The sequence below is a fragment of the Aquila chrysaetos genome, chromosome 3 (assembly GCF_900496995.4).
Source record: "Aquila chrysaetos chrysaetos chromosome 3, bAquChr1.4, whole genome shotgun sequence".
Taxonomy (NCBI): Eukaryota; Metazoa; Chordata; class Aves; order Accipitriformes; family Accipitridae; genus Aquila; species Aquila chrysaetos.
Window position 1 is genome coordinate 54,475,236 of NC_044006.1, and position 26,275 is coordinate 54,501,510.

At 40.0% G+C, this 26,275-nt stretch overlaps 1 protein-coding gene across 4 annotated transcripts in view; it reads right to left on the reverse strand.

Annotated features, from left to right (window-relative positions):
* Positions 1–5,226: 5,226 nt before the first annotated feature.
* Positions 5,227–26,275, reverse strand: part of ZNF804B (zinc finger protein 804B) — a 247,300-nt gene continuing 226,251 nt past the window's right edge. For all 4 annotated transcript variants that reach the window (XM_030009033.2, XM_030009034.2, XM_030009036.1 and 1 more), the window contains 2 exons: positions 15,330–15,460; positions 5,227–12,649 (listed from right to left, as the gene is read on the reverse strand). In XM_030009033.2, coding sequence (XP_029864893.1) covers positions 8,959–12,649; positions 15,330–15,460 — 3,822 coding nt within the window. In that variant the 3' untranslated portion in view covers positions 5,227–8,958. The remainder of the gene's footprint in view (positions 12,650–15,329; positions 15,461–26,275) is intronic.

Here is a 26,275-nt window from a genome sequence, read left to right on the forward strand (position 1 = left end):
AAAGAAATATAATAAAGTCCTGAAAACTCTGCAGTGTACCTCAGGTATTGGTTGCATGCTATGGATAAGACAGAAAAAAATCCAGTCCTGTGTGAGCAGGAAACTTGTCCCAGTTGACAACTAGCAACTTAAATAACATGTAGTGTTAACTTTTCTCTTAATATGTTTAAGTTCTTCAAATTTGGATAACTATCCCTGGATCTGGATGTCTTTATTTGGAACCTAAATTTAAGCAGGAGAGACTAGCTGTATCTCCACTTTCAAACCTGTAGGTACTTCATCCCTCTGGAGAAGGCAAACTCACTTGAAAATGGAGTGCACTCTCAAGAAGACTGGAATCTTTTCGGAGAAATCCTGGCATAAGCAAGGAGCAAACATTTCTAGTGTTTTCACCTTCTCTGATGAAGGTAGGACTTTCCACTTCATAACAATGTGGATGGCTGACAGATAAGCATTTCCTCAGCAATTTAAACCTTCTAAGCATGAGAGGCAGGGGAAAAAAGACTTTCTGTTTTGGGAACTCTGCATTATTTCACCTGTGAAGTCATGCAACAATTGATTAAAGATATTTCCTACCTGTACATCTTTCCTTTGATTTACATGAAGAATTCTATGTCAGGGGTATAAGTTTCTATTAGATGCAATTGTACATCCTTAAGACAACATACACCCCCCCCCCCCCCCCCCCAACATGCACACACATAACTATTTCTATTAAATTCTGTAGGATTTCTCACTGGGGCTGGCACAAAACAGTTAGCCCATAAATTACTTGCAAAAAAGAAGAAAGCAAATTATAATTCAACCATTTTTGTATAGAACATATTGCTTTATATAGGAATAGTCGGTTTATAGCTGTCTGAGAGTAATTGGTTCATTCCATTCACAATGATTTATTTATTAATGTTGCTGATTTGCACACATACACAGCTTGGAGTACACAGAACAGTTTTATATATAAAATTGATAAATACATTTAATTTATTGATTTGCAAATGACAAATTTATTAGGTCTGAAAACTTTATTGGTTCATAAGAAAGAAATATTGATTTTTGTGTGTAATATAAGTTTTAGATGTGCACTTAAGTAGAGGCAGCAGAACTGCTTACACTGCTTGGTGGAAGTCTATCAAGCTTTTCAACCTTATCTTTATTTTGAGGGGTTTATAGCTAGGTCATAAAAAATGAGTTTGGGCTGAGTCTTCTTTTAAGACAGTCGTGTATCTACTGCTCGACATCTCAGTCAAGAGCACTTTTAAGCACATTCACGAAACAGATTGGTCACTGTTAAGCAGTAGATGTTTAGAATAAATACCCATTAACTGTAACTATAGATTTATTTCTGTCTATAATTTCTGCAATTGGCTATTTGGCTTATTCTGTATTTTCTGTTAAAGAAAATAATGTGTTTATTGAAGAATAATAAAAAGTATTTTAAAAGTGCTGCGTGCTTTATAGACAAGTAAGGTGTTGACTTAAGGCTCAGCCTGATGCTTCTGAAGACAGTGAGAGTATTTCCATGACTTGAAATGTTAATGAGTAAATTTCCCTTAGCCGTGGGGCAGAGAAACGTTCAAGCACATCGCAACAGTGTGTCCCAATCTCAGCAAGGCAGCAGTACAATTCACTGACTTGCAGATTCCTGTTATCCCCCAACACATTGTGATCATTGTGCCTTGTGTCTAGGAAGAGCTGGGTAATGAGCTGCATTCCCAGTGATTCTTTGTCTTTCTGTATAAAGTTTATATTAAGATGCTTACTTTGCATAATAAGGTTATGCACTCAAGTGAAAGACTTCCTACCAGAGTGTAGGAAAGGTGTTGCTGGAGTTGCATGGGGACACAAGTACTCAAACGTCATCTGAAGAAAATTGGCCTAATATGTTTCCGGTCTGCCTTCCTGTGCTGTTCTGTCTCTCTGTTTTCCTGTTCTGGCTCAGTGTCATTCCCCTCTTTGGCTCTGCTGCTGTGATTGACTGTGGGACTAAACAGAAACGAAACAAAACAAAATGAAAAGAAATGAAACAAAAAGAAAAGAAAAGAAAAGAAAAGAAAAGAAAAGAAAAGAAAAGAAAAGAGAAGAAAAGAAAAGAAAAAGAAAAGAAAACAAAAGAAAAAAGAAAAGAAAAGAAAGCAAAAGAAAACTAAAGAAAAGAAAAAGAAAAGAGGAAAGCAAACAAAAGAAAAGAGAAAAGAAAAGAGAAAAGAGAAAAGAGAAAAGGGAAGAGAAGAGAAGGGAAGAGAAGAGAAGAGAAGAGAAGAGAAGAGAAGAGAAGAGAAGAGAAGAGAAGAGAAGAGAAAGCAAGGCAAAAAACACTGCAACATGGGCGTTGAAACCTGTGCCTCGTGGCTGAGGAGGGGATGGAACACCTTTAAATCAGCTCTGTGTGCCTGGATCCTGAGTGGGTTGATAAGCTATTAGATTATTTCTGGATGCAGGAGTTGAATGCACCATTAACAAGTTTGCTGATGATACCAAACTGGGAGGTACTGTTGACTCTCTTGAGGGACAAGGGGCCTTGAGAGGGATCTAGATAGATTGGAGCATTGGGCTATGATTAATGGGATGAAATTTAACAAGTTGAAATGCTGGATTCTGCACCTAGGACTGAGTAACGCTGGGCACAAGTCTAAATTGGGAGAGGAGTGGCTGGAGATCAGCCCTGCAGAAAGGGATCTGGGGGTGCTGGTTGACATCAGGCTCAGTGTGAGTCAGCAGTGTGCCCTGGCAGCCAAGAGGGCAGACTGCATCCTGGGGTGCATCAAACACAGCACAACCAGCTGGTCAAAAGAGGGGATTATCCTGCTGTATTCAGCGTTGGTGCAGCCTCGCCTTGAGTACTGTGTGCAGTTCTGGCCCTACAATTTAAGAAGGATGTAAAGGTCCTTGAATGAGTCCAGAGGAGGGCAACAAAGCTGGTAAAAGGGTGGGAAAGAATGTCCTATGAGGAGTGGATAAGGATTTGGGGCTTGTCTAGTTTGGAGAAAAGGAGGCTGAGGAGCGACCTCATTGCTCTGTACAGCTTCCTGAGGAGGGGAAGTGGAGAGGGAGGTGCTGAGCTCTTGTCCCTGGGAGCCAGTGGTAGGAAGTGTGGGAATGGTTCAAAGCTGCGCCAGGGGAGGTTTAGACTGGACATTAGGAAGCATTTCTTTACTGAGAGGGAGGTCAAACACTGGAACAGGCTTCCTAGAGAGGTGGTCGATGCCCCAAGCCTGTCAGTGTTTAAGAGGCATCTGGACAATGCCCTTAACAACATGCTTTAACTTGGTCAGCTCTGAATTGGTCAGGCAGTTGGACTAGATGATCACTGTAGGTCCCTTCCAACTGAAATATTCTATCTATAACTAGTCTGTTTTGCAATTGTATTCTTTTTCTATTCTGCCTGGCTGGTGACAACACTGGCTAGCCTGTACCCAAGGACCGCATGCATTTTAGCTGCAGCTCAGCGTTGCGATGGAAGAAGCCTTGAGAGCTCATCTCAGACTTACAGGAAGCCTTCAGAGGGCAGGGACGTTTCCCATCCATGCAGACACCAGGGGAAACAGGATCTCTAAGAACACCGTCCCCCAGCTGAGATCCTGTGGACTGGAGGCAATGTCTGGGTCTTCCTAAGGCTGGACATTGCATTGAGACAGTATTTTAACTGAGGGAAGCAAAAAGAGTGTCTTGAAGCTAAACTTAGACATAAGTTTATTACAGATATGTTTTTCTTTTCTTTTATACTGTCTCTAAATATCTGCTTTATTGGGCTTTCCATTTTTAACTTAAATAAAACATATATTTGTTTCTTCTAAAAAGTCTCTCCATCTGGTGATAAGAGACATTTCAAGTCTGGCAAAACATTTGTTTTTCATTCTCAAGGAAGTAACAGTCCTAAATGTAGGTTTGGCCTGAACAGATAAATTGTGGTATAGAAAAAACAAAAAGAAAAAAGAAAAAAAAAAAAAGCTTAGGTCAACTGTTAAACAGATCTGGGATTCAAGCTTTAAGAAAGGGAAATTAGTACCTAGTTTTACCCGGAATATGAGGGTGTGGACAACTTCATTTCTTCACATATTACATCCTAGTCAAAACAGTATGACTGTTCAGCAACAAACAGGTGAGATCTGATCTCAAATGGAAGCCTACTATAGTTAACAGTTAATAGTATAAGTATTAATTCACAGGATATTTCCTTCAGACACGCCACACTTCTTATTTGTTTGTCCAATTCTGAATTTTGTTATTATTATGAAACAACTTGATGAAGAAACACAATTGAATGGAATTAGATACACTGTGTTGATTATGTCTTTGTTATGCTGTGATTTCAAGATTTTATAGAATGCCTGAGTCATGAGATGTCACTGCATGGTAGATTAATTTGGTCCCAGAGACTGGCCAAGGTATTTCCAGCTGTGCAGATAGACTTAACAGAATATGACCTCTGTCACACCACACCTCAAAAGACAGTTTTATCTGTTACATGTACCTATGCAGACACTTGTTTATACATTACTTCGGTCTTTGTACTCACCTGTAGACATGTAGACACGTCTGCTGATGGCTATAACTAGCCTTACAAGTACTATTAGTATAGCAGTAGTGCCTGGGACCTCTAAAGCTGAGTACCTATATGACAAAGCCCAAAACCTTGTGTCAGAAAGCTTACAATATAAATGGAAGATAGATGGAAAAGGGTACAATAAACAAACTGGAAAAATACAAGTTAAAAGGGAAAACACAGGATACAGAGATACTTATCATGACTAAGGTAAGTTTTAAAGAATGGTTAAAAAGTGAATAAATAATACATTTGTGGTTCCTACTGTTAGCTTCTTTACCAAAGCACCTTCTACACAAGCATTACGAATCATAGCTTGGAGACATTATTTGGGGAACCTGACAAGTGAGTAATAGGTGTAATTCTAAATAAACTGATTAGTGCATAAAAATATCCAGGAGGATGTTGATCCATTAAAAGTACTTGCAAAAACCACATAGATAGAATAATTTTTTTAAGGAATATTTATTTTCAGTTCCATTTAAACAACCCACTTTTGTAACACATACTAAAATCTTTAGGAAACATTCTAAGAAATTTCAGGATTATAGCCACAGGGATGAATTAAATGCATTTCAGTTCTGCAGACTAAAATACAGAATATGTTTGCATCATTCTGCATTTTATTATGTTGCTGCCTTTTGGTATGCTTTACATTAAAAATACATGACTGACACTCTTTATACCAGTAAGCCTTTTTATTGAAAAAAAATGTTATTGCATTAAACTACATTCCCAGGAATTCCTTGAATAACCTAAAAAAAAAGCCGCGTTGCATGTACAATAGTGCAATTCACTTAGCTACTGTATAATATAAAACACTTTATACAGAGAATACAAAACAAAATTACTAGTTTACATATTATACTAGCCAGAGTATCATCCAGTTTTAAATATAAACTTAACACTTTTAAAATTAATCTGGTCAAATGGCATTTTTATGCAAATCTGCACAACAAATATACGTATTAAATGTATTCCAGAAATGCCTCAGTTACCAAAAAAATCCCCCCCCCCCCCAAAACCCCCCAATTTTTATCATTGTGTAACTCAGGAAACTTTTATTATTGGAATTTTACGGTATGGGTGACCTGTTTCCTTGGATTATGTATCAAGAATATACAATCAAACTAAAATAGATTACCAACTTGGAGTGTATATATTGCTGCCACCAGGATACTGTAAGTCTTTTAAAAATCAGTCTAAATAAAATCAAAATTGTAGCATGGCTCCATACATCAGGCTCAATTATGCTTTTAATCATAATAATGAGACATATTTAAAGTACCTTCCTGATGAAAAACAAATATGGCAGCAAGTAGAGCAAATATATCACCTCAGCTGTGCTGATAATTTTATTACATTTCTCCAAGAAAATCCCTTCTGTGTACTAAGAACAATATTGGACATTCTCTTTGTTGGTAGCCAATGATTGCTGTTTTGCTATTGTGCTGTTTCTTTTCCTTCTTAATCCCTCTTTTTTCCATAAATACCTCTCAAAATCCTAATTGCCATTGTTCCAAGAATTAAATTTAATCTTTATTGTCTATTCATTTGCCTTACCAAATCATCCTTGTTGGTATATACAATGATGCATGGACATCCTATGATTTGGTTCCTTCCTAGAATCCCATTGTATTGTGCACACATTAAGGGAAACTTATATAACTATTTTCCATAAAGGATCTAAGTAGTAGGAAATTGTTAAGTTTCAATTGGTCAAGTTTCTTGCCATTGGAATTTCTACGATATTAACATGGACTGTAAGAAGCAGGGATAGAAAATGTGTGTGTACACATTAAAGATGAGATTAACCTGTCATTTCTTCTGTTCCACTTTTTTCTCTTGGTGTTACCTACTTAGGATTCAAATTAACTCTTATATACAATGAGAACAGCTGTTTTTTCTTGAATAGGAATGGAACTATGCCCATAAATTTAAAAGTTTGTAGGGCTGGAAATACATCTTTTAGGCTGGTATTAGCCCTGAACTGGTGGTGATGTCTGTGCCGCTCAGTGAGCCTCTTCCAGGGCACAGGTTGACCCGCTCCTTTAAAACGTCCAATTCAGAGTGTTTCTACAGAATTATGACTAATGTTTCCAAGTGGTCCACTGAGTGAGGGATCTTCATCCAAGCAAGCAAGTACTAATTTTCAAAAGTGTTGAGTCACATTCAGTGAAATATGTTTGATTCTTAGAAAATATAGTTTCAGAAGTATAGAAATTATAGGGAAATTCAGATGTAATTTTGGAAAGATTTTCAGCCAAAAATGAAAGGAAGAATTTTAAAACTGGGGAATTATTTATTTTCAACATATTTCCCAAAGAAAATTTCTCACTTCCTTAATTCTGAAGCAATAATTTCAATTAAAGACGTTCCCTACAATTAAAATGAGAAAATTAAACCATAAAGATAAGTAACTCCAAAAAGGCATTTTGTTAATGAAATTAATAAATCAGCTGGGAATCCAACCAAAAGATATTTGAGGGTGCTGATTTCACCAACCTTTTTGAATAAAAAATGTTTTACTTCTGCTCAGTCTCCAGATCTTTTCCTGACAGCTTTTATTTGATGGCTAAAATGTTAAGTATCCAAAGAAACTTTAACTTTGAAAATACAAAACAAGCAGTTATAACTTCTAAAGCCATTTGAAAAGTTTGGCATAATACCAGTTTATGTTGAAGCAGCTGCTTTTAGAAATTAAAACAATTCCATTTTATTGCAGTGTATCAATCTACTTTGATGAAAACTAAGTTAGAAAATTGGTCCTAAGTTTTATTTTAAATACTCAACTTAATTGCAATTAGATTTCTCAGTTTCTTCAGATAGCCAAATATAATGGAATAAAATCCTCCAAAAGTTTTTTAATATGTTTTATATGGATTCTGAAAGATACATTATTAATTGTGCACGACATTATTGTGAATGAATTAAAATTATTTCAAATGTTTCTAATCCAAACAAAGAGGTACTGTCAGACACTTCACTGTCCAATTATATTGGGAAGCATGCCTGCAGTCTAACCACAATTATGAATTTAATTTCATGCTAAATATCCCATGTTGAGTTAGAAACATTATAAAAATAGTCAGATTGTGCCATTCAAAGAGATGCTGAAGCCCTCACCTATTTCCAGATACACAGTTTTTACTAGCAATTTCAACCACACATTACCCTGAAGGTTGGATACATGCATTCAAACATTGCAGATTCAGAACTTCAGTTTGTATGTTGAGAGTTTGGGAAGCCATGCGAGAATCTTGACATATTTCTTTAGATTCAATATACCTTGAAATGCTGAGAACTGTGGCATGGTTTTCTATGAGACTTGACCTGGAGAGCCAGTTTCTGCTCAGAATTTTACTTCTGCATTTTTATGAATATCAGCACAATTTTATAGGACCAGCCAATTGTTTATGTTGTTTGTGAAAGGGATGAAACATATTTACACATTCTTTGTGCAAGACTCTCCTGCTCATTAGAGCTCTGGTAGGAAAGAATTGTTGCAGTCTTGGCCAAGGACCTCTGAGGTTCAAAGGCAGCACTAGCTGCTGGGCAATTCTGGGCAATTCTGGGCTGCTGCTGCCCACCCCTGACATACCCTATGCTACAGCCACAGGCAGGCTATGCCAAAGAACTTGGCTTCACCCCCTTCTTTCCCTTGCCTTCTTGGATGCTTGGCTCAGGGAGAAAAGTAGCAGTCTGCTTGTGCCAGCACAGAGCCGCCTACACTAAGGGAATTTTTTGTTATGTACCTGTGGCCAGACTGGAGTCTCTTTACACTGTCCAAGCAACGTATCCCAGGGACAAAATCACTAAAGTATCCTTGAGATGTTGTTGTGACCCTCTTCTTCCAGTGTTAACTCATCACCCCTCACTCTGGGGTTCCCCAATTTATTTTGGCCAGGAGTCAAAACCAGGGACTTGTGGTCCCAGATACCTTCTTTTTTGCTCAGTCTGAAATACCTTAACCAGACCAAGTACTATGCTGTTGCATATAGACACTCAGAAAAGCACACCTTTGAGGTGTGTCAAGATTGCTCTACCTTATATTGCACTACTTTAAACTACTCATCAGTGTTGATGTTCTTGGTCCTGTGGTGTCTGGGTGCTGTGGTGCCATTCCTACTGACAGTCACAGACTTCACTTCAGCCTGTTCTTTCCAACCCTTCTGTAGAATAGAAGCTGGACCCTGTCCTCCTTGTGATAGTATCATAAAAGACTTTAAACCAGCTTTTACCCAGTGATATGAGAACTAAATCAACGTTCGTATGCTGTCAGTCAGAATGTGGACTTTAAAATATTTGCCGTTGTGCTCTCAGCAAAACAGTAAATTTCCCCTCAGACGTGACTGAACACTGAATAATTTATATTATTCAAATTTGGGTTTGGAGCCATGGTGTAATTGTTTGGGCTAGTTTAAATAGCTAGAAACACTGAAAACTTCTTTTATTGTAGGTAACTGTTGGGTCTGGCTAGAGCAAGAATGGTGATGGGGCTCTTGCCCTTGGAATAATGGATGAACAAAGGGATTTGGATGTATAGCAGAAGGTGTGGCTGCATTCAGGTGTGGTGTAAATAAGGCTGGGATATATGCAGTGTGTGGCAGTGTGGGAAAGGTCAGTGGGGAAGGGTGGAGAGGGGTGGTGGAGACCAAGTGCAATGGGTGTCCTGTCAGCAAAGCAGGGTGGGTGGGAATGAGGGCTGGTGCTAATGGGGAAAATGGTATGGGGGCAAAATGTGCCTGAGAGAGGGGGTGGAGGTGGGCCAGGGAGAGATGGCTGCCGTGGGGATGTACAGATGCCGAGACAGCAAAGCGTTGCAGCAGTGTGTGGTGGATGGTGGTGACAGTAGCGTGCTGCTGAACAGGGAGGGCAGGAACTGCTGGTGTTGCAGAGAAGGCAGCTGGTCCTGGGGCAGGCAAAACTTTCAGGTGTTTTGCCAGAAGTTGTTTCTGCATATGCTGCTGGGCTTGCAGCTGCAGCAACCTGTATTTTTCTACTTCCTCTGGTGAAAATGTGATAGGCTGCTGCGTTAAAGGAGGGGAGGTGGATTTGCTGTACACTTCTAGGTCATTTACTGTGTCCTCATACTTCTGCATAGCATTGTCACAAAGAGAGTCTGAACTGCCTTCTGCCCGGTTTGAGTCCATGTTTACATCATGTAGTTCTTCTTTGGTCTCTGTTGAATTAGCAACAACAGAATATCTATTAGAGGGAAAAGCACCAGGGAAATCATTTGGTACTGGGTCACAGCTTTGTATAAAGGGTTGCACTTCACTAATGAAGAGATTGGATTGTTCCTTTATTGCCGTGTTCCTTTTTATGCTCGGGCTCTGATAGCCTGTTCCTATTTGAATGATGTCTTTAAAAAGGCAATGATCATAATCAGTGCCAGTTGAAAGAGCAACATTAGTTATCTCTGACGCTTCAAAGTTGTTTTTCTTCACACTGGTTTCCAGTGAACTAATTTCATTATGCCCTGTGTCATTTTTACCTACACTTAGCAGTTTCTCTGGTAAAGGTAACATTGCAATGTCATCTACCGATGATGAAAACTGAAGAGCAAAGTGACTTCGCGAGTGATCCCTTAATTCTATCCCACAAGTGTTTGAAAATCTCTCTGAATCGTGCATTTGTTCCTGGGTTTTCTTGGACTGCACTCTTTCTAAAAGTAACTTGGCGGTCAGCGACTTTCTTTTTCCACATATGTCTTTTGCCAGGGTTTCAGAAGAGCAGGTGGCAAAGTTTTTTGGCTGACCATTCACATTCAGAGAGTCGTAATGTGCAGTTTCAGCTTTTCCCATTTCAGTTTTAGAACCTCTTTCTGCGTCGTCTTTTGTTTTGTCATCACAGTTGTCAGTCTCTTTTGAGAAGGATCCTGAACTGCTACCTCTTGATATTCTGCTACTAGACGATCTTTCACTGCTTCCTGAGTCTCTGGTGGAACAACTTTTGGAGCTATGGTAGCTTCTACTTCCACTGTGCACTTTGCCAAAATGCCGGTGTCTACATCTGCTGTGTTTAGATCTGTCTCTGTGTTGTAAAACTCTATGTCTTGAACATCTTCGATATTTAAGTGTGCCCCTCTGTGTACAGTTTCTAGTTCTGTGAGTTCTGCTACAACAAAGGTAATCCTCATCTGTATCATTAGAAGTGAAAATACACTTGTGCTTTCTGTGTTTACATTTGTGCCTTTCAGCTGTCTTGCTTTTTCTTTTACAACAAAAAAGCAAATGGTTTCTGCTGTGATTGTTCGATGTGGGACTCATGTAGCTCATGTAGCTACTCGTACCACTAACTGAAGTGTCAGAATAGCTGGAATGTCTGTCAGAGGAGGACTTTTGAGGACATGGGAATCTCCAGCATCCCATGTAACTTCCACATCTTTCATTTTCTGAATACCTGCTGTTTGAACTGGATTTATAACTAAGGAAACTTCCACTAGAGTCTTTTCCACTGTCACTTATGTCACTGCTGCAGCTGGCCACATCTTGAATGGATCTGCAGTCATTTTGGTTTTCACGTTTTTCCTCAGAATAAATAAAATGACATTTTGCAGCTTTAGACTTTTTAATCCTAGACATAAAAGCAGAAAAGGAAATGCTTTCATTTCTAATGTTCTGGTTTTTTCTTTCACAGCTATGAAAATGATGCTTTAAAGGTCTTCTCAGTGTTGTTGTATGAAGACTTTTTTCTGTCACGTAATCCTTTTGTGAGACATCAAGGTAAGCAGGCACTTTGGGTATATTTTCATTTAAATAATCTGCAATGCATTTTTGACCATTTTCATTCATTTCTTTCCCTATGTCTGACTCAGCTTTTTGCTTGGCCTTTCTTGGATTTAGGGAACCTTTCATCTTCTTTGGTTTCAACAACTGATTATCTTGTTCATTTGACATTTGCTTGTGTTTTATTAAACCTGAGGCTTCATTTTCATCTGCAGTCTTATTTATAGAGTAGTCTTTACAGCTTGCTTTGTTTGTTTCATGCTGTTTACCATCTCTGTGATTTAAAGAGAGTCTGAAGTCAAAATACAGTGGATTACAGCCATATGAAATACAGGGCTCAGTTTTTGTAAACAAAAGTAATTCTGTGGGCCACTGTAGAGCAGTGGTGCCATCTTTGCTCACTACATGGAGGAAAGGCAATGCCTGGGGCTTAACATCTTTAACCGTGGTCTCCCTTGGAAGTGTTTCCATATTCCCATTTGTGTTTTCTGAACTCTCCAATGATCTTTCTCTTTTTACCACCCCAGGACTGTCATTAATGTTGCTTGCGCCTGTCAGCTGAGGTTCTGGCTGTTGTGGGAGCTCAGGTAACTGGTCAGGCAGGTAGGCATTGCTGTTCTTGCAGGTGTTCAGCTGTGTACAAAAGTTGCTAGCGTGGCATGAAGGTGAAATGAGAGTTTCTAACAATTGCTCAGACTCATTCAATTTGCTCTCTTGCTCTGTTTCTCTAAGTGAACCAGAAAAATCCAAATTTGAAAGCTGTATTTTGGCTTTGGAAAATGAAGGATGAGCACTGACCTTTTCTTCTAATTCTCTATCACTACTTTTATCATTTTCCTTTAGCATTTTAGGTTTTGCAGCTACATGACTTGATGCACTGTTATCCAAATCCTTTTGGGCTTGTGTAATAGGTAGCCCTTTATCCAAGCTTGCTTTCATGTCCTCCTCCAAAAGTGTGCCAGAACAACAGCCCTCAAGAGCTTGCTTTGTTTTATAGTTGGGGGATTCACTACAATCATTTCCTTCTTCAGAGTTCTCACTGAAGACTGATGCTGAGGACTCAAGCTTCAAAGGGACTTTTTTAGAGAATGAGAAAGACACTCCTGCCCTTTGAGAAGTATTGGTACTATCTGGGAGCGCTTGTGAGAGTTGATTTCCAAGCGCATGGGGTCTTTCGGTAGGGGACTGGTGCCTGCTTATGATAAGCTGTTGTTTCTCTAGTACGCTGCTGGAGAAACCTTGTCCTTCACTTGTGGTGGTTCTTGGAGAACTGGCTGTGAACTTGCCGCCCTTGTACAGGAAAATGCCATCTGGTGATTGCTGCTTTTCCATGACTAATCTGGGGGCTTTAAGCAATGGTCCACTCCCAGTGATGCTGTAAGGTAATAAATTAAAAAAAAAACCAACAAGCTGTATTAAGTAACCAAGTTAAGGCAGAACTCACATTTGACAATGTCTATCTGGTGAAGAAGGGTGTCACTCATGCTGTTACAAGGGAAAACTAAGTTTCTAAAGTTTCTAAAGGGTAAATGTGCAGTCTAGCCCTGAGCTTGGGCTTCTACATGGGCAAGACAGTCCTTACATACAGGAAATTATATGATTTGAAGTCAACACATGAATGCTCTTTTTCAGTTATGCCTGTGTATGTCCAGAATAAAAAATATTGTCTTTACTCTGCATTTACACCAAGGAGAATCTGGTCTGTGGTAAGTCTTGGTTTTCTGAGAGGCCACTGCAAAGGAAATTGTGCCTTGCTCAAAATGAGACACTTCCACCTGGAACATCTGCAGAATCAAACTCTATAAGAGAAAAGGCAGCATTCTGCTTGCCTGGTGGGGGGAAGAGGGGGGTATGCATGATTTTTTTAAAAGTAGATTTTTATTTTATCTTTATATTACTCCACAATAGATGACTTTGTGAAATATTCAAAGATATATTAATGCTAAAACTATCACCAAACATTGGTGGGGAAAAGGACACAAGGTGGATTTCCATCAATATTAATGGCAACTTCACTGCTCTCATTATCAGTCACCATTTGACTTACTTCTCCATATTTTTCCTTTCTGTATTGTACTTTCATTAATTAAATTTTTCCTCTTTCCGAAACCTCTCAGATTTTAAATCTGTAGTTTAGTTTTCTTGTACTTTAAAAAAAATTAAAAAAATCAACCTATTTTAAGAAGGTCTTAACAAACATGGTAAATCACTGATTTTTTTGCAATAGATAATTAACTGAGATTGGAATGACTGTTGCCATTTTCCATTAGAGATGAGACATATATATAGCCACCATACAAACGTTATTCCAAGTAACATTTTAAACATACATTTCATTAGACCAATTATCTACATTTGCTATCAATGCAGTATTACAGTACACTTACATGAAAAAAATTTGAAACCAGCATCAGTTAAGAGTTTGATTAAAAATTAGAAAATATTTTAATTAAATGTAAGTATATTATGACTGCCAGATCTGCATAGCAGCTATCTATGAATAGCCTAGCATGTTTTATAAATGCTATAAAAATGCATTGATCTTCAGCAGTGGAAATGACATAAAGGCTCCCTGGAGTAGGGTCTCCAAGTATGAGAATATGTAGGCATTTCTGAGAATATATTTGCATTTGCCACAAATTTGGCATCAGGAGATACAAATTCACCCCTATTTGTACATCAGGAAGGAATTCTCTCTTGGAGAAGGCATGTAAAGAGATCATTTTCAAAGTCTCCTTGCAACAGCAAAATAAAGCTGCATTTTCAGGTTTTCAGTGCAAGACATTAACAGTAATTTTGTTGTCAAAGTGTATTAGCTTCTTGTAAAGAACTCTGTTGGGACCTAAGGCACAGTACTCAGGGACAATAATAATTGTGCATGTGTATAGACTTTCGCTTAGACAGGCTGACTTTCTGTCTTGCCTGAGCAACTGGGAATGCTACCCCTCTGCCAAGATCTCAGCCACCCCTGAACCTGTTAGTCATTACAAACAGGAACAGCAAGCACTGTCTTTCGAGGCTCTTTGTAAAGGATTATGGACTCCTGGCTCCTTCTGAAAGCAAACCTGCTTTTTCCCTCCCAGACTCATTCTGGCTTTCCTATTATCACCGACCTTATCGGACTATCTGAGACTACATCTTCAAGTGCATGTGCATAAACGCATCTCCCCACAGGCAGATACATTTCTTTCACTAGATTTGTATGAAAATGGAGTTGTAACCATAAAAGTGATACATTACCACTAAACTGTTATATTTCAGCAGATTACTCAAAAGCAATTACATAGGCCAAAATTAGTGTATAATAAACTCTGAATGTTATTATTTCCAGGGTACAGTAAGCTTGATATGAATTTTAAAGGATGCCACTTTAATTATCTACTTAACTCATTACGGTCATAGATTAATATAAACAATTGGTCTGGTGGCAATCTATTCTACTGATGCATTCAGTGTCATTAAACAAAGGAGATTTCTCAAATGTAAAGGTTTATTACTGCAAACTTTGTACTGTATCTCGATATTCATCAATAGAGCTAACAGTATTGGGCAAACTTAACTCAGTTAATTACTTGATTTTCATTCACATGATGATACTCCCATTACTCTATAGAGAAACTGTGAGAATAATCTCAGTATACTAAAGGTAGTGAAAATGATTCACAGACTAAATACAGATGGTCTAAAAGGTGGGTTTCCTCTCCCATTCACTTAGTATCAATTGATAAGACAGTTATACTAATCTATTCAGGTCAGTTTGAATAAGGTAAAATGGTGATATTATAAAAATATCTTCAAACCACTCAGTTCAGAAGAGATAAGATTAACTAGCTACAGGAGAGAAAAACAGAAACCTTCAAATAGCCTGTAATTAATTCAGGGGCTTTCAATTTTATGGTTTGCAGAACAGGAACATTTGGAGTTGGGGACAGCTGAAAACAGGTTACAGTATACACAATCTCTACATTACAGAGCGTAGGAGTAAAAATATGGAGATTTCTTCTGGGACTGAGGAAAGAGGGCATTAAAACATAATAGAAATTTTAAATACTTGCCATTCTGACTGCTTCCGTAACTCTGCGAGCTGGTGGAGCCGCTTGAGTGCTTTTTCCTGTTTCTTCTCATCTTTCCATGACTTTGAAGCCACATTTCGAGCAAATTCCCTTTGTTTTAAATCTTTCAATCTCTGTGTGAAAAGAAGGAAAAAAGAAGGGATTAAAGATGTACACAGCAGATACATTTCCTCTTACTCCATTTATTTGGTTTTGGTGAAGTTAATGTATAAATGGAGAGTACAAATATACTCAAAATGCTATCATCCTAAGAAGAGATTGAAAATGCTATTTTTGCCTAACAAAACAACGTGATTGGGCCATTGCTATTCAGCTGATCTATACCTACAGATGAATGATAGTTTTTAGTTTATTATGAATACACAAATCTTCTGTTGTGTACAAATACATACACAAAACTGGACTCCATTTAATGTAGTTGAAATTTTCAGCTGGAATTTAATCCATAGGCATACACTGGAATAAAGCCGAGCTCATGTGTGTAATATATTTTATAGATCCCTGTACTTGCACATGTATGCATGTATGTATGTGTGCTTGTGTGTTGGTTTTGTAGATTTTAAGACTGCATTTGTTTTTCAAAGGAGAGAACTACTGTGTGAAATATCTGATCAGGAAACTCTTTTATGGTTATTTTCACAATTTTTTTGATCTCTTCGAACATCTATAAATCAGGTAATTCCTGCTGGAGAGAGCAAAATTCTTTGCCTTTATTACATTTTTTTATTACCTGGTTTTGCACTGCTGATAGTATAAGGAAAAGTGAAGGAGAAGAAGACCAAACCAAAAAGTGCAGGTCATGTCCAACCTTACAACTTCCCAGTTCAGGTCCATGCTTCCCTGCTCCATGGCAGAAATGCCTTCCTCCCTTCACCACCTCTCCACTGGTATGGTGTTTGGGCAAGGCAGGTATACAAGCCAGAAGGGAGCTCCGGTGCATTCAGCCAGATGCCCAAACTGGAAACCTTGAGAACCAGGACTGAGAACTAAACCACTACGTCCACTTGCTAGAAACAGGCCATACAGGGTCCGTAATTGTGTTCTGTGAAGAGTGCTGGAAAGCTGTAATGGGTATCGCATCAGCTGTCCTTCAAGTATGGGATTTTTTAAAAAGCCAGATAACATATGTGAGAGAAAAATAAATAAATGTTGGGAGACTAAGAACAGAAGTTTCTTACTTGCTCTCAGCCTTCGGGACCCCAAGATGTGCACCTCTGAGCACTGATCTGGAGGTAGGGACAGCTGGGCTGCCCACGAATCAGTTGCTCAGGAAGCTTAAGAGCTGGCTCTCAACCACCCTGATGTCTCTGCATATGTAAACTCCCTTGGATGAGGATGAGAAGGCCAGAAAGGCAGTTGCTTAGGGAACTGCTGCAACCAGCAAGAACAGTCCTGCTGCCTGGTGCCTGTTGAAAGTTTAACCGTATTTATCAGAAATATTTATAGTCTGTCAAATCTCTATGTTTCTCCGCAAAGTTTCTATCAGCTCCAACATCTAGTACTTCAGTGAACTAGACTCTGAAACAGGACAGCTGCAAAGTCCTCTTTAAAGCTCTTAGGCTTCAGTTCCTTGGAAATAAATGGTTGCTCCACCACATTTTTAGCTTTTTCCTGTCCCCTTACATGCTCTCCCTTGCTGTTCACTTGCCCCTTGCCAGGCCAGTCATATAGCGCTCCATTCCCTCAACCTCATTCCCTGCAATTTAGAGTAAAATGGATGAATATGTAAGACAACATTACTTTCGGTCCAAGAAAGAAGCTTTTTAAATAATATGGTAAAGCCAAAGTTGTAAAAGAAATCAGAGAATCTTCCCAGAATGAATCCACAGTTTCTGTCACCTAAGTAATGTTTACAAGAATGTAGATATATTTAAGCAGTAAAGATCCTATCCTCCATAGAAAAAACATAGGTAGTCTTGAGTCTTATTAACATCTTCAATGTGAAGAAAGGGCAAAGAAACACATTTGAGAAACGTCCTTTAGTGCCACTTGCTGTGTTTTAGCTGTCACTGTGAGCTGTTCGGTATCACACATAAAGCATTCATGAGGAAAAATAGAAACAGTTTCTACCTGTCAAGGAAACAAAGAACAATGTGAAAGCTAGTACTATGGAGCGCAGGTACTGCAAAGCAATGCCATTTCATTTCTTTGACAGTTAGGATGATAATCAACAAAGCAAATGGACCAATACTAAGAATAGAAGTTCTAGCAGTATTTTTTGCTCTCTAATGGCATACAGCATGTGTCAAGGAAGTAGAGAAAAGAATAAAAAAAAATGTAGGTAAGCATAGTGGAGGACTTATCAACTGGAGATGAAATCCAAGAAATCAAAAGCATCTACAGTCTAAGCAGAGACTGCCTATACATCCCCTCATCAAAACAAAAAAAGCTGCATTGCCAGAGCTCCAGTTAGGAATCGTAATGAAATTTGTCAGCTATGTTGGATAGACCATGGGACTGCCTGCTGAACCTGCAACACTGTGGTTTTCTTCACTAATAACCTGTGCCAGACTTCTGACAGGCACACAAATATTTTCCACAGGTGGTGCACACAAGAGCATGCAACTGAGCAGGTACCTGAATGACAACCCTAAGCTCAGCAGGTGTGCTTGAAAATTAACATCACTTTACATGGCAATTGCATTTTTCATGTAATTAGGTACTTAACTGGGCATCCAAATACAGGCACGTATAATAAATTATGATTCATTTAATAGAAATCTTGTGTTCTGTCCTTCACCTGCTACAAATATCATTGCCATGGAGTTATATTTCATTTTTAGACTCATGTTCTATTCTTTCTCTGTTTTTTTGTGCAGATGTGCATGCGGACCTTACCGTATCTAAAAGTAACCCATCCCTTTTTTAAAAACACCCACACGGAATATTAAAAGACTACAAAATAATATTCATTGTTATGGAAAGATTTACTTATACAACCAGGTCTGAGTCATGTTGGCTCCTCTGTCTAAGACCCACTCAAAACCTGCTGAATCTATTCTTTTCCTCCTGAACTCTGGTATGAATCACCAGGAGATCCAAATGAGTTAGTGGAGCTGCATCTTCACTACGTACTTTTGCTAGACATGAAATATCAGTGGCCAAATACCTGTACTTTAGCAATTTCTGCCCATTCTTAATGTTGGGTTGTTTTTTTTAAAATTGTCATTTTATCGTGGCCAGTACTTGCTTTTCACTGACCCACGAGCACCTGTAGCATACTCACCGCTGGCTGCATTTGCACTACTGAGATTACTTTCTTTCCAGAGTTATGATACTGATTTGTGCAGGTGAATGTTTCTCTGGATTGTTATTTATCTGACCAAATTTAGGTGCCTATACTAGTTGCTTAGATTTTCTTTACAACGACTGGAAAGAAACAAGTACTTTTAGGGATCTAATCACCTCTTCTTAAAGCAGCTGTCTAAAACAAGAGGGATAAAGTGAGATGAAAAAGTACCTATTTCTTTTAATTGCATACAGAGGGTATTAAGGCTGGCTATCTTACTTATTAAGGGGTTTTTCTCTAAGAAGGTGACATGGACGACAGCCCAGCTGAAGTGCCTCTACACCAATGCATGTAGCATGGGCAACAAACGGGAGGAGTTGGAAGCCACCATACTGTTAGAAAGCTACAACCAAGTTGCCATTACTGAAATTTAGTGGGATGAATCCCATGACTGGAGTGTGGCTATTTATGGCTAGAGGCTGTTCAGAAGGGACAAATGAGGGAAGAGAGGTGGAGGGGTTGCCCTTTACATCAAGAAATGGATGGAGTGTGAAGAGCTCTCTCTGAAGAATAGCTACGAGCGGGTTGAAAGCTTATGGGTAAGAATTAGAGACCAAGGCAACAAAGGGAACCTTGTGGTTGGTGTCTACTACAAGCTGCCCAATCAAGGGGTGCCTATTGATGAAGTCTTCTTACTTCAGCTATAGGAGGTACTGTATTTGCAAGCTCTCGTCCTGCTGGGGGACTTCAACCACCCTGACATCTGCTGGAAAAGTAGCACAACGAGCTGTAAGCAATCCAGGAAGCTCTTGGAATGCATTGAGAATAACTTCTTAAGCCATGTAATAGACAGCCCTACCAGAGGAGATGCAATACTGGACCTGCTGGTCATCAACACAAGTGAGCTAATCAGTGAGGTCAAGATTGGAGGCAGCCTGGGCTGCAGTAATCATGCGCTGGTGGAGTTCACAGTCCTGAGGGGTATGGGTCAGGTGAAGAGTAAAGTCAGGACCCTGAATTTTAGGAAAGCAAAATTCCAGCTGTTCAAGGAGTTAGTCATTTGGACCCCCTGGGAAACTGCCCTCAGGGACAAGGGAGCAGAACCGAGCTGGCAGATCTTTAAGGATGCTTTCCATAGAGCGCAAGAGCTCTTGATCCCCAGGTGTAAGAAATCAGGAAAGGAAGGCAAGAGACTGGCATGGCTGAGTTGAGACCTGCTGGTCAAACTAAAGGGTAAGAAGGAAATGCACAAGCAGTGGAAGCAGGGACAGGTATCCTGGGAGGAGTATAGGGACGCTGCCCGGTTGTGTAGGGATGGGGTCAGGAAGGCCAGAGCACGACTGGAGCTGAAATTAGCAAGAGATGGAAAGAATAATAACAAGGGCTTCTACAGGTATGTCAGCCACAAAAGAAAGGTCAAAGAAAGCATACCCCTCTGCAATGAACAAGACTGGCAAACTGGTAGCAGAGGACAAGGAGAAGGTTGAGGTACTCAACAATTTTTTTGCCTCAGTCTTCACTGGCAACTTCTCTTCCCACATCTCTTGAGTGGATGGGCCACAAGACAGAGACTGGGGGAGCAAAATCCCTCCCACTGTAAGAGAAGATCAGGTTTGTGACCGCTTGAGGAACCTGAACGTACGTAAGTCTATGGGACATGACAAGATGCATCCCAGAGTCCTGAGGGAGTTGGCTGATGTAGTTGCCAAGCCACTCTCCATGAAATTTGAAAAGTCATGGCAGTCAGGTGAAGTCCCTGGTGACTGGAAAAAAGGAAACATTGTACCCATTTTTAAAAAGGGTAGAAAGGAAGACCCTGGGAACTACCGACCTGTCAGACTCCCCTCTGTGCCTGGGAATATCATGGAACAGATCCTCCCAGAAGCTATGTGAAGGCACATGGAGGACAGGGACGTGATTCAAGATAGCCAGCATGGCTGCACCAAGGGCAAGTCCTGCCTGACCAACGTAGTGGCCTTCTATGATAGAGTGACTACATCGGTGCACAAGGGAAGAGTTATGGATGTCATCTATCTGGACATATTGGGTTTGAGTGGCAAGGTTTTGGTAGCAGGGGTGCCTACAGGGGCAGCTTCTGTGAGAAGCTGTTAGAAGCTTCCCCTATGTCCAATAGAGTCAAAGCCAGCCAGCTCCAAGATGGACCCACTGCTGGCCGAGGCTGAGCTCATCAGTGACAGTAGTAGAGTCTCTGGGATAACATATTTAAGAAGGGAAAAAAAGTTGCTGTGGCACAGAAACTGCAGCCAGAGAGGGCAGTGAGAACATGTAAGAGAACCAACCCTGCAGACCCCAAGGTCAGTGAAGAAGGAGGGGGAGGAGGTGCTCCAGGTGCCGGAGCAGAGATTCCCCTGCAGCCCATGGTGGTGAAGATCATGGTGAGGCAGGCTGTCCCCCTGCAGCCCAGGGAGGTCCACGGTACAGCAGATGTCCACCTGCAGCCCGGGGAGGACCCCATGCCAGAGCAGGTGGGTGCCCGAAGGAGGCTGTGACCCCATGGGAAGCCCGCGCTGGAGCAGGTTGGCCGGCAGTACCTGTGACCCTGCGAGGGACCTGTGCTGGAGCAGTCTGCTCCTGAAGGACTACACCCCATGGAAAGAACCCACGCTGGAGCAGTTCATGAAGAACTGTAGCCCACGGGAAGGACTCACATTGGAGGAGTTCCTGGAGAGCTGTCTCCTGTGGGAGGGACCCCATGCTGGAGCAGGGGAAGAGTGTGAGGAGTCCTGCCCCTGAGGAGGATGAAGCGGCAGAAAACAACATGTGATGAACTGACTGCAACCCCCATTCCCTGTCCCCCTGCACCACTGGAGGGGAGGAGGTAGAGAAAATCAGGAGTAAAGTTGTGCCCAAGCAGGAGGGAGGGGTAGGGGGAAGATGTTCTAAGATTTGGTTTTATTTCTCATTATCCTACTCTGATTTGATTGGTAATAAATTAAGCTAATTTCCCCAAGCTGAGTCTGTTTTGCCTGTGATGGTAATTGCTGGGTGATCTCCTTGTACTTATCTCTACCCATGAGTCTTTCCTTATATTTTCTCTCTTTGTCCATTTGAGGAGGGGGGGTGATAGAGCAGCTCTGGTGGGCACCTGGGCTCCAGCCAGGGTCAACATACCACACTGGACTTCTGTAAGGCCTTTGACACAGTCCCCCACAACATCCTTCTCTCTAAATTGGAGAGATATGGATTTGATGGGTGGACTGTTAGCTGGATGAGGAATTGGTTGGATGGTCGTTTCCAAAGGGTAGCGGTCAATGGTTTTGATGTCCAGATGAAGATTGATGGCAAGCGGTGTCCCTCAGGGGTCCATACTGGGACTAGTACTGTTTAGTATCTTCATTAATGACATAGTGGGATTGAGTGCACCCTCAGCAAGTTTGCAGATGATACCAAGCTGAGTGGTATATTTGACACGCTTGAGGGGTGGGATGTCATCCAGAGGGACCTGGACAGGCTTCAGAAGTGGGCCCATGTGAACATCATGAAGTTCAACGAAGTCAATTGCAAGGTGCTGCACCTGCAACTGGGGCAACCTCCAGTATCAATACAGGCTGGGGGATGAAGGGATTGAGAGCAGCCCTGCCAAGAAGGACTTGGGGGTACTGGTGGATGAAAAGCTGGACATGAGCCAGCAATGTGCACACACAGCCCAGAAAGCCAACAGTACCCTGGGCTGCATCAAAAGAAGTATGACCAGCAAGTCGAGAGGGGTGATTCTGCCCTTCTACTCTGCTCTGGTGAGACCCCACCTGGAGTACTGCCTCCAGCTCTGGAGCCGTCAGTACAAAAAAGACATGGATCTGTTGGAGTGGTTCCAGAGGAGGGCCACAAAAATGATCGGAGGGATGGAACACATCTCCTATGAAGAAAGGTTGAGAGAGTTGGGGTTGTTCAGTCTGGAGAAGAGAAGGCTCTTGGGACACCTTATTGAGGCCTTTCAGTACTTAAAGGGCCTTACAAGAAAGATGGGGACAAACATTTTAGCTGGGCCTGTTGTGATAGGACAAGGGGTAATGGTTTTAAACTAAAAGAGGGTAGATTTAGACTAGATATAAGGAAGAAATTTTTTACGGTCAGGGTAGTGAAACACTGGGAAAGGTTGCCCAGAGAGGTGGTAGATGCCCCATCCCTGGAAACATTCAAGGTCAGGTTGGACGGGGCTCTGAGCAACCTGATCTAGTTGAAGATGTCCCTGCTTGTTGCAGAGGGAGTTGGACTGGATGACCTTTAAAGAACCCAAACTATTCTATGATTCTATCATCTCAGACATAGACTTTTGATAGACAGAAGAAATTAATGCTATTGGTACATTTTCATTGCTACAGATAATATTCATGTCTACAGGTTGCATAAAAGAGTACTTTGAATTAGTGTACTTTTGGCACATGTAATAGAAAGACAGTTGAGGAAGACATATGGGGTTTTTGTATATATCATTGACAAGAATACAGTGATGGTTTTCATAATCTGTGTTTCCCTGCCAGATTTGCTACCCCTTGTTCTCCAGGGGGTCTCTGGCTTCAGGAACCATTTTTTCTATATTGCTTTCTCATTCACTCTCTCTCAATTTGAGGACCATAGGAACACAGTACTGGGGGACAGCATTACTTCTCCTTTTGAGCATTCTGCCAGATGCCATGCTCATCCCATTACATTGAACTAACAGGGGTTCTCAGTGTAACTACTTCAGATGCTGGGACAAATAACTGTTGCTGCAAGTATACTGAGAAGCAAATCGTCTTCTTATTCACAGTAGTGTAACTGCATTGATGTAAATAGAAGGCAGCTCTGGGAAAAAAAAAGAAAAAATTTCCATGTATTAAGTTAGAAAATAACAGGTTACTATGAATTAAATGATTTTTTCCACCTACATTTAGAGTTTTTTTCCAGAATATCATTCACAATGCATTCTCCAAAATGTTCATCATTCCGTAATGCATTGCAGCCCCAAGTAAAAATGTGGTATACACCACTGCTTTCTTCAGTCAGCATTACGTATATGTCTCCTGTCATATTTAGAGAGCCTTCTCTGAATCTAAGTTCATGAACTAACATGAGTGTTTGAGTGCCTGTCTGGCTTTAAAGATTGATTTCTGCTTTGCTGAAGAGCTCCTTAATTAAGTTCTAAACAGATTCACCATAGAAGGGTTAAATGAGGAAAAAAAGGACCGTGAATTTCAATAATTATTCACTTGGCTGTAACCCCAACATTGGAACCAATTACATTGTTTGCAAAATGAATTCACACTGCAAACCATCAAATGAGAATGATAGTTACTACAGAACATAACTAGACTTCATGTCTGAAGCTTACGGTATTAGCTCTCTAAGTGAAAGGGAGGAAACAGCAATGAAGGAAATTGCTTTTACTCTGGTAAATAGAATCCTAAAAATAAATTGGAAAGTCTATTACATACAGAAATTAGCCATTAAATATGAAGCTCAAAAATAGCTGATAAATTTTCATTTGTTTTACCCATAAATAACTATAGATCACTTTGAAATGTGTGATAATTTTTTGGAGTAGCTTATATTATAGTCAATCTTAACAGATTCAATATCATTAGTGGGAGTGAATGGGAAGACAGAAAGAAAATACCCTGGTATGATTGGGTTAGGGAATGAGATGATAGCAGGAGAGGGGAAAAGTCAGTCCTCAGACATGCCCTAGAGAATCCATCTACAAGTGAATGAGATGTTCACAGATCCAACCAGAAGAATAAATTACAGGTGGCTGTTCAGAGGGCTTGTTTTCGCATGTCTTCATAGAAACTCCTGTTAAGTCTGTATGGAAAGATGGTCTGATGTAGTGCAATGGGTCTTCATGATAGAAAGCATCAAGACCTACCAGTCTTTACCCGTGTCTTTTCTGTGGGAGCTTCTTACTGTTCAACCTGATCAGCAAATATTCCTGCTAATTAAACTGATTTCATCCATCGCTGGATGAAAGTACCTCCATTTGTACTGCTCATGAGAATCCCCCAAGTAAAGTTAAAACAGATGGGTTTCATGGGGGCTATTTCCATAGGGGAGAGGACAGAACAGGCTCTTTGTGGCAGCAACACACTTGTTTGAAGTCCTGAGCTATTTGTGGATCCAGCATATGCTCCACTTGGCCACCCATGTTTATAAAAGTTCCAATGAACTTATTGTCATATGCTCCAACAAGCTGGCTGCACACTGTATAATTTGATTAGACATATTTGGTGCCACTTCAGAATACAGAGTAATTTACCTAGTAAAAGCAACACATTTGAATGATAAGAAACTTGGGGCAGGGACTGTGTCTTCACTGCATGTCCGTATATTACCTCGCTTGTCAGGGTGTCAGGGTCTCTTTCTTAGCCATATATTTTATTTCTTTTCCCTTCACATTTAAGCAGCTTAAAGGGAAGAAACTGGTATTACAGACCCTGTGCAAGACTAGCTCCTTTCAAAAGTTTCAGTACTTCTTGTAATCTTATTTCAAAAATATTTAAGCGTTTTCCTCATCTTTTTGAAGCCTGCCTCAACACTGTTTTTGTTTGTTCTAACTGTAGCAGGTGGAATACAAAATCACCTACATTTTAAGGAAAAGAGCGAGAGTCCGAATTATCCAAGAATTCAACAGGGAAGTCCAAAGCCTGGCCTCAAACTTTCTTCAGTGTGGTCATCAGACTTTCAGAGTAACAAAAGTGATAGTAGAAATGACTGTACATAGATATTACATAGCACTTTCCATCGACAGACTTCTTTTGAAACAGGTATGTTTACCATGATATCATTTTACAAACAAAGAAATGAAGGCAAAGAGAGATGGAGTGACTTCTGAAAAGAGCAAGGAGGGGGCTGAATCAGCACTTACAGATATATGTTTAATTACCACATCTAACATTTTGTAAGCCCATTGAAACAAGAGGAAAGATTCCAGACATCTGAATTAAGCCTAAATTTTATTTACGTGTATAATCAGTTGATTCTTGATAACTATGGTAGTGCTGAGGGAACAACAATAAAGCATAAAGGATAAACCTCTTACAAACTATTGTGCTGCGTCTATAGGTTTACATAAAGGAAAGTTTAATCAGCAGACCACTACACAGTGACTTTGAAGTGCTGTACCAGAGAACAAGTTGATCACTAAAAAGAGTCATTTTAATATGTACTTGAGATAAATGTAGTGTTGTTTATAGGTACCACTCACTGCGCTTTAGATGAAAAGGTATGGTCAGGGCAAATAGTGAACGATATGTGCATGAAGGATATTAATGGCAGCTGTAATGAGAAGCCTCATCTGATATGTCAAGGAAGTAAAATATTGCTTTTTCTAATAGGATGTAATAGCTATCCATAAAAAGTATTTTACATTGTTGTTGTTTTTTTTTTTTTTTTTAATTCAGTCAAAACTAAAGTATTCTTTCTCTTGTATTTGCCTAAAGTAGACTGATGTCTTCTGGAGTATGAGAGTTAAAGGTAACCAGGAATCTAGCAGCAATATTATGCCTGTTCAAAGTAAAGGAGGTCTGATAAATGACATTACCTTGCAGTTTTTGTCAATAAGAAAAGGCCACAAAGGATTTTTGTAATCAGCTGATCAAAACTTTTCAATAACATAAGACAGAAGACATCCTGATTTGCTATGTTTTAACAGATAAAATGAGAAAATCAAGTTACTTTGACAAGATCTATTTTACATAAACCA